The sequence below is a fragment of the Amblyomma americanum genome, chromosome 7 (assembly GCF_052857255.1).
Source record: "Amblyomma americanum isolate KBUSLIRL-KWMA chromosome 7, ASM5285725v1, whole genome shotgun sequence".
NCBI lineage: Eukaryota > Metazoa > Arthropoda > Arachnida > Ixodida > Ixodidae > Amblyomma > Amblyomma americanum.
This window is the reverse complement of record NC_135503.1, coordinates 36,346,940-36,355,909: the sequence shown is the minus strand read 5'-3', so window position 1 is coordinate 36,355,909 and position 8,970 is coordinate 36,346,940. Positions and strand designations below refer to the sequence as shown.

Sequence of the window (8,970 nt, the reverse complement as noted above, 5' to 3'; positions counted from 1 at the left end):
CGTGCACTGACATCGCACAGCACACGGGCGCCTTGGCGTTTTTCCTCCATAAGAACGCAGCCGCCGCGGTCGGGTTCGAACCCGGCAATCGGTCATGGGGAAACAGGCAAAAACACACAAGAGGGCGGGAGGCGTAAAGTCTCGTTAGTGTTCCTGTATATGCTCCCGCAGATATAGTATAGTATAGTATAGTATAGTATAGTATAGTATAGTATATGCAGTATATGAATATACTATATGCCCTCTGCGAGAGCACATACAGGAATGCTAATAGCAAGGCATACGCACACTGTGACACAGCTCGCACCATTGGACAAAAATGGGTCCCGGCCTGAGTGAAAGCTTTACCCGCCCTTAGGCGCTTAACAGCTAACCAACGTATTCGCGGATTCGATCCCGGCCGCGGCGGTGGAATTTCTATGAAGGCGAAATTCTACAGGCCCGTGTACTGTGCGATGTCGGTGCACGTTAAAGAACCCAGGTGGTCGAAATTTCCGGAGCCCTTCACTACGGCGTACCTCATAGCCTCAGTCGCTTTGGGATTTTAAACCCTAATAAACCAAACCAACGTATTCGGTGGCGGCATCTGTGGGAGCCACTGAAACCCCCGCACACTCGCTGCATAAAAAAATAAAATAAACTGTGTCGAGGCTGGCAATCGAACCAGCCTTTGGCGTTTGAGGCGGAGTCGCTACCACTCCGCCAAGACGGCTGAAGGTTTAGTAATGAATAAAGGCGCATCTATTGAATGCACGGGTTTCATATATAGTAACTATCTTCCGATCCAGCTGGAAGTCGCCGCGCTTAAAGTTTCGCTACTTATATCCTGGCCTAACAGAGCTAGGCCATCAGCAATTTTTTTCCTTCGAAACAGCAACGCACCCAGTAGCGTCGGCATGAAGCGTTTGATACAGAACCGTCAAATGCTGCTTTAGCGGTCCCGCGAGGGCTCCTTTGCGCATGTCGTACTAAACTTTCTGAATCCATGTTGAACCCGACGCACCTGAGAGCATCACCCCCCAGGAATAGTGGTTACCATGGAAGTGGAGGCAACATCTTTTTGTCACCCCTGCCTTCATGGTCATATACAGCGCCTCCGCTGTCTTAACTTATGTCGCAACCGCCGTGGTTATGATCGGAGCTCAAAAACCTACTCAAATTCCTCCGTGTATTCAAGCGAACCCGCGTTGCCTTGTTCATACCCACGTTGCCCACGCAGCCCACGTTCCCGCCGACATGATCAAAGCTTGCCGACATTGGTGAAATGCTGTGAAACCTATGAAACGACAAGTAATATGCAACCACTACTACTAAAAACCACTTATTTTTTTTTTCTTGGGGCACTTTGAGTTTTTGTCCTAGAATAAGAATTGAGAACCCGCCGCGGTGGCTCAGTGGTTAGGGCGCTCGACTACTGATACGGAGTTCCCGGGCTCGAACCCGACCGCGGCGGCTGCGTTTTTATGGAGGAAAGACGATAAGGCTCCCGTGTGCTGTGCGATGTCAGTGCACGTTAAAGATCCCCAGGTGGTCGAAATTATTCCGGAGCCCTCCACTACGGCACCTCCTTCTTCCTTTCTTCTTTCACTCCCTCCTTTATCCCTTCTCTTACGGCGTGGTTCAGGTGTCCAACGATATATGAGACAAATACTGCGCCATTTCCTTTCCCCCAAAAACCAATTATTATTATTAAAACCGTGCTGAGGTCCGATTTCGTGCACAACCAAAGGCTGACTTCCGAGACATGCCGCCAACATCTGATGGCTTCACTTTCGGGCATATAGTTTCTTACTATTAATTATAATATTATTAATTATTATATAGTTTTTACTATTAATAGTAAGAAACTTTATACTTTCGGGTGCTCGGTGCGGCATCCAGCCAGTGGCTCCTGAAGAACATGCCTGAAGCGTCAGGGGTTTTTCTGCCCGCCGTAGAGCGCGCGTCCGCCGTATGGCGGCGCTGTCAGATTAGCCTCTAGCAGACGACACGCAGGCAGCACAAAGTTTTCTTCTGACTGCCGTTGCAGCAAAAAGTATGCCTTCTGGTGAGCTGTTTCTTATATTATTTGTGTGGTGTGTTTAGTGTTACCGTTTGACAAGTGACTCGTCGATGACTGCAGTTGCTGGAGGGAGTAGCGAGCGAAAATGCATTTCTGTTGCGTTCCGTTTTGCATGTCCACTCAGCTAAACAAGAAGCCCGGCGTTTCGTTCCATGAAATTCCTGCTGACTCAGATCTCTGGGAAAGACGGCTAAAGGTAAGTCGAAGAAAGAACTGGCAGCCAAACACAACACCAAATTATTCTGCAGTTTGCAGCTTGCATTTCCAGCCAAGGAAATGCTACTGTAGTCAGTTTGACTGCATGCCCACCAAGACAGGGGTGGACTTTTTTACCCGCCGTCAGTGCTCCGAAGAGTTTTACATCGCCTCAAGAAGTTCGTAGATATCATGCTCAAAGACCGAACGCATCTTCAAAAGCCACTGGACACATGCATGCTTGCTCTACAACTAGTGTGAATAAAATCGCGGGTTTTCCTGTCCTGACCTGTGAGAACAAGGATAGCGGCCACAGGGAAGCACTACTGCATGTTATCTGCAAGAAGTTAATCAAACCGTTGCTAACAAATCATGCACTTGACATAACAAACAAGAACGCAGTTGCGAAGATGTACAACAAGAAACCTCTTTCTCGAATATTCTTAAAACTGCAGTAAGAAACGATTTCCGCCGCCTTCATCGCACCGACGCATGCCATTATTCCTTGTAAGTGCGCACGTGTCTGTCCCTTCAAATGCAGTTTTTTTTTAATATTCACAAGTCGCTCGCCATGTCTGATACTCCCCTTGTTCCAGTTGCCATTTCATTAACGCACGTGCTTGCCATTTGGAGAAATCCGTTAAGCCAGGCCTGCTGTGTTACTCCAAACATCATTGCGAGCGTGTGCATCACACAGGAACCTAGTGAGCTGTTTCTTGCGGAAAGAATAGAAAACAGGGGCATGGGTTTATTTTAAATTTGTCAACGTTATTCAAGGAGGTACTGCTCAGCGAAAGCTCGTCGGAAAAAGACCAGAAACAGCGCACGCTGGGCCTTTTAAGATCTGCTTCACCCGATCGAAACGTCTCTCGCAATGCTCCGCAGCAAGATTGCAACAGACGAGCGCTTCGCAATGTTCTAAGAACATTAGATATATGGGACGTGCCCCCTGCGGGCCAGCGACTCCCCAGGCAGGTTTTACCGCGACGTCTCCGGCTTCCATTCATTGAGCGCCATGCAGACCTCCTTTCCCACGGGTCACCTGACTATAGTTGAGAGCTCAGGCAATTCCGGACTTCCTCCACTGCTTATTCTATCTCGTGGATTATTTTCCCTTTTTGCTTGTCCGAAGTAGTTATTGATTTCTTGCCATTGGCAGCAGTACAATATACAACCATGCATCATGCAGTGTAAATACTTATTTTGCGGCATTTCTAGCCACTTCAAGTACTTGTTACAAAATGGATGTTTCGAACATGTTCCATTTGTTGTAAATCGTCCAAAAGTTACTGATTATGCAGCAGACAAACGGTCCTAACGGCAAGATAGAACGGCGTGCATAGCACACTTTCAAATTTCGAAATCGAAACTGATGATCCTAGTATTATACGGAAGTCAGCTCGGACTTCTTAAGCATTTTCTGCACTCTGAGACATCATAAACATGTTTTTTGCCTTTAAAAAAATAAAAGTTGTTGCTCACAGTTCGAAAATAAAGATAAAACAGCATGATCGGGCGCCGCAAATCAGTCTCCCAGCCTATAGTGAACTAGAAGTATTCTAGTTCACTGTATCCCATTGGAACCGAAATTGAAAGTTATTTTTTAGCGCCGCCTAGCGGCCAGTCTGCGTAATTTTGTGACGATCTCGGGACCCATTGAAATCGAGGTGACGCTTCGCTTGTGACGCTTCAGGCATGTTCTTCAGGAGGCATTGATCCAGCCCCCTAGTGGAGATCAGTGTTCCGAACCTTACATAGCCACGCCGCCACCACCCGATTCAAAGGGCTTTAGCCATCCATACATACATCTCGTGCCAGCCGGTAGCATGCGGTAGCTTTCTTCATATTTCTGCTTGTACTGCATGCCTGCCCGTGCAAGTCCGTTGTCATTCCTGTTGCGTGGGTTTTAGACGGATAAATTAGAATTTCATCAAAGTCTGTGACCGCTCATCCTCCAAGCGTTCGTTCTGAGCTTCACGTGAGCGCGCTCATGTCTCATGTTTCTTTGACGTGTTGAACTGGTGGTGAGTGCATTGCTTGAGATGCTTCAGTTTGATCGCTCTCTGCTGCAGTGTCAACGTTAGTGGTCATGAAGCGGAATCATCGATCTCATCACGCGGTAAGTGATTACGCAGGTCGCCCTCATATGTTCGCATCCACTGCAGCCTGGACGTGAACTTTAGCGGTGATGAGGGAAACATCTGGTGAAAGGATCTGTAATTGAGATTTCTGTCACTCTTCATTAGTCACGTGCTCCACGTTTACAGGACCTGTCATTAAATATAGGCTGTAAGGAAAATGCCGTAGCGTATGAGTGGAGAGGCAAACCTCTGCGTTCACCTTGATAACAAAGGTTTTGTCCTGTAATCCGTGCCACTGGCTGCCATTTCGCTTGTGTTTCTTGGCATTCGGAAAACAGTACTTTTATCCTTAACAAAATAATGAAAGGTGGAGAAAGGTGTACTTACGTGTACTACTTTAAATTGTGTCCCATTGCCGTGCTATCAAAACACGCACGCTTTGATGGCACATACCGTATGCATGACTGTCGAGCGTTTACGAAACTAAGCGAAATAACGAAAAAGCAAGGTTCACCAATGGCTCGGTGCGTTTACATAGTCAATTTTGCTTGCTGTCACGCAGGTATGAATCAGTTGGTGCAGCCACAGTTTTCGGAGACTCTTCGAGCATTCTCAGAAGTCGCCGCCAACGAGGCATGTTTCGATGAAGCGCCGGACGCGATCGTCGAGAAGAAGCGCTGCCAGTCTGAAAAGCGTCTCAGGTGAGATTCCGCTTACGCGGCGCACACGCCGCCGACATCGACCGCCAGCTTTTCATCAATTTTCTTCTTTCACAGGAAAAGTAGCACTGTTTGGAACTGCGTCAGGCAGACTGTGTTGTCGGTGAAGGATATACCGGACACTGATGTGGTAGTTGGCCTGCGCGAGTTACTTCGGTATGCCCAAGAATTCTGTGAGTACACTGAATGCTGATTTAATACAAGTATAGCTTCCGGACATGACTCTAGCTAACTGAATTCCCTATGAGTGCACCCCCTCACCATGGCCTAAAGCCAACCATTAATTAGTAAACTACTTGAGGGCTACCCTCTGCATGTTTTGGCTGACTGATTAATTATTACGAAGTTAGCCTCACTCTACCTGTGTGCCTTGTTTGCATCAAGGTAACTTAAACTCTTTTGAATGCTACTCATTCTTGCTATTCGTTCGTGTTATTCATACTAGTCCATTCGTCAAATGCCAGGTCCCTTGCAACAAAGTAGTAAATATGGTTGGGCTCATGTGCATGTCATTCTATTTTGTATATTTTGCTGATGTCCTGTTTTCTCATGATTGTTTTTACAGCTGGCGGAGAGTGCCTTGAGGAAGTTCTGCACGCATCAGCACTACAGCTGTTGGATATTTTTGAGTCGGACGGGGATCATGACTATGTCACGGAGCACCAGAGACAGCAGCTCAAGAGGGCCTTTGGGAGCTTCCCTCCTGAACTGGCAAAGAAGGCCTGCGCCTTGGTGCACAAGATCTTCACATGGCTGCCACCAGAGACGAGGCAGCTACTGCTTGAGCAGAGGAACAGCCTGGAAGACACATTTCCCGAGAGCACCGAGTTTGCTCGGCGCATCAAAGTCGGCACCTTTGTGCCATTCATGGATGATGAGGTGGACGCGTGCTCTGAGGACGAACTATTTGTCAGAGGTCAGACCTGCCTGGACATTGGCTTCAAGGAGCCATTAGTGGTGACAGAGAAGCCAAAGAGCCGCTATGATGCCCATTGGCTGAGGAGTCAAGTGCAGACGGCTCTGTGCAGTGGAAATAGTTTGGGACTCTCGGTAGAGGAGTGTGTAAACATAGTGGCTCCTATGCTGGACTCGCAACGGAGTGACAAGGAGCTCGAAGCCGAGGTGAGTGCCGTACGCAAGTGTGATGTTGTGGCTGCATACTGCTCGTACTAAGCTGTTCCTTTCTTCCTTTTAATGCATTCTAAAAACATTCGCATCAGTTCTTAATCTGCAGGATGTGTACTAGCTTGCAACACTGAACTGACTGAAGCAACAGTAGTCATATACAACTCAAGAAGAGGCGAACGCCCGTCAAAAGAGGCCCACTACCCAATGGCATCGACTGACTGCCAAGTAATCAGGCTTATCCCCTTTGCACCCTGCAGCATGATGCCGAAGGGCTTCAGGTGCAAGGGTGTTTAACCACGGTTTAAGTGGATTAACAGTGACATCACAACAACCGGTCTACGCCATTGGCTGGAGAGCCTGCTTTGAGCAGTATTCGCTGCTTCGTTCTCGAATTGCATCTGACTATAGAGTAATGCAATTCTTTAAAACACTGGCCTCTCACATGACAGTGGTGTCGCACTTTTAGTGATTGATATGTTGTTGTAGTCGTGTGCTTTATTTCAGGTTAAAGGGTTCATAATAGTAAGCTTAATTGGTTTTATGTATTCTCGTACTTTTTCATGTGTCCAGCTTATATTTATGCAGAAAAATTCTAGCTAACTGATGAGTGAGTTTACTTTGGTTCAGATTTCAAAGAAATAAGTTTCTAGTTAAAGGCACTGGTTTATTTATTTACATGTTAGGGGCTCAGAAATACCTTCTGAGGAGAGTACATAAACTCATTCAGTCACTACATTGTGTCGTTATGAGCACCTGAACCAAATAATGCACTTCTACATGCAGCAGAGAGCATGCGAAAGTTGGTGAGCCCTTTCCAGCGACTTTTTCAAACTCTCATCCTCCCCCGGCTCACGCTCCTGCGTACTTCTGTTCAGAGATGGCTATTGGTTAGATTCAGACGTCACACAGCTACCATGTCCTCTGCCTTTCAGCCCCATCGCTCAGGAGCTCCTCCCCCCCGGGAACTCCCGCCCGCCTCAGTGGTGGGCCAGTTGATGAGGAGAGCCGACCTTTGAGTGGGAAAAGAGTGACGAGAGGAGATTGAAAGGCGCGAGGAGAATGAAATTCGAATTTTGACTAAAGATAATTCAGCTCCTACAAACTGTATTAAAAAAAAAAATTCTTGTTGCTGGAAGATACTCCTGAAGCGGCCTTGTTTAACATCCGAGGCATACCACACCTTTATTGAGAGAGTCTTTCAGAGCCCCTTTAGTTTTAACTGAGTACTGGAAAAGCTTATGTGCAAAAAATCGGAGGGAAAACTGAAATTTTCTACATAAGTGGAGAAGGAATATAGAGGTGGTTATTATGAAGAGTAAATGCCCAATATGAAGTTAATTTGGAAATTGAAAATTTAACAGCATGCTTAACTATTCACCATTTCCTTGAAAAAAAAAAAAAAGGAATATCTATGCAAACGTACTGGTTTATTATTTTGTGCTGTTATTTTCTACTTTCAGATGTATGAAATTTTTGGTGCCGAGTTTCTTGGTGCGATCCACAATATCCTGGACCACCGTAAAGAGCTAGTGAAAGCCATGAATGCTGATGTGTTAGCCATGGTCGAGCCTTTCGCTCATGTCGCTCCCACTTTCAAGAATCAGCCTTCAAAGCCCATATATGGATGCCAAGTCACTATTCAGGTAACATGTGCGAACTGAATTACATGGCTATAGTTTAGCATTGATTGCTTTAAGGCAGCTTTAAGGATGCTTTAAGGATGCTTGTGGTTAATTTTTGGCTGCACTTTCCTTTTTTGGCTCAATCAGATTACAGGTCTCACTGTTTGTAATGAGGAATACTTTACTGAAACTGCCTGCATGCTGCAACTGTTGTGTTCCTTCACACTGACTGTCCAGTCTTCCTGCCTCTTTTCTATTGGTTTTAACTTCTTATTAATTTTAGTCTGAACAGGAGAAGAACTTGATGAAAAAGATACAGAAAGAAGAAAAAAGAATAGGACGGGATCGTATGAAGAACACAAAGGAGCAAGAAGATGAGAACCAGTTGAATGTGGAGTTCCTTCGTAGGCAAAAGTAAGCTGCTGCTTTTTTTTTTGCCCGCTTTTCTTTCGTTAAAGGGACCCTGAAATGATTTATATGGTCATATTCTAAAGCTGCAGATCTGTACAGGTGGTCTCTGTGGGTATTCAAGTCAAATTTAAAAGCTCTGCGTGGACTCTATAATTTACAAATAATTTTTAAAGTTAGCTGCTCACAGTAGCTTGCAACCGATTAAGGCGATACCTCACCATGCGTCCCCTATCTTGATGACTTCAGTGGGCCGTCTAGGCGACCCCATTGACATCATTGGGCGGGATGAGGTGCTGAGGGTTGCAATCCCAGCCTTTTTTTAAAATTTTTTTTTTCTGGCGCGTCGGCATATGTGAGTTGAGTGGGGCGATGAAGAGCATCATTTTTAATCGCCGATATCTTCGGTGTTAACGAAGCTAGCTTAACAATTTTGGCGCTGTGATGATGAGCGATGCAATACGGATCACTCATGCGCTTTTTCTAATCTCTGTATGTACAATTTCGTGGTTCCTTTAAGTGTGCCTTCTACCACTCATCATGATCATCATCATCATCAGGCCTGCTGCATTCACTTCAGGACAAAAGCCTCTTCCACTGAGCTCCCTATGGACCTTTCCAAAAAGAGGTCCATGGGTGCCGCCTAATTGGGCACTGGGCAGTACTTGTAGTACAGGAGCCCAGAAAACCGGTTTTCCCGAGGGTCGTGAAAAGGTCTATATAAACGCAACAGCGTTAAGGCTCCCATTGTGTAG

The 8,970-nt window shown here is 46.2% G+C and overlaps 1 protein-coding gene across 1 annotated transcript in view; it reads left to right on the top strand.

Moving 5' to 3' along the window:
* Window positions 1-4,051: 4,051 nt before the first annotated feature.
* Window positions 4,052-8,970, top strand: part of LOC144098901 (activating signal cointegrator 1 complex subunit 3-like) — a 63,173-nt gene continuing 58,254 nt past the window's right edge. Inside the window, exons 1-7 of the mRNA XM_077631841.1 lie at window positions 4,052-4,235; window positions 4,330-4,376; window positions 4,901-5,039; window positions 5,115-5,230; window positions 5,623-6,179; window positions 7,646-7,828; window positions 8,091-8,221. Coding sequence (XP_077487967.1) covers window positions 4,903-5,039; window positions 5,115-5,230; window positions 5,623-6,179; window positions 7,646-7,828; window positions 8,091-8,221 — 1,124 coding nt within the window. The 5' untranslated portion in view covers window positions 4,052-4,235; window positions 4,330-4,376; window positions 4,901-4,902. The remainder of the gene's footprint in view (window positions 4,236-4,329; window positions 4,377-4,900; window positions 5,040-5,114; window positions 5,231-5,622; window positions 6,180-7,645; window positions 7,829-8,090; window positions 8,222-8,970) is intronic.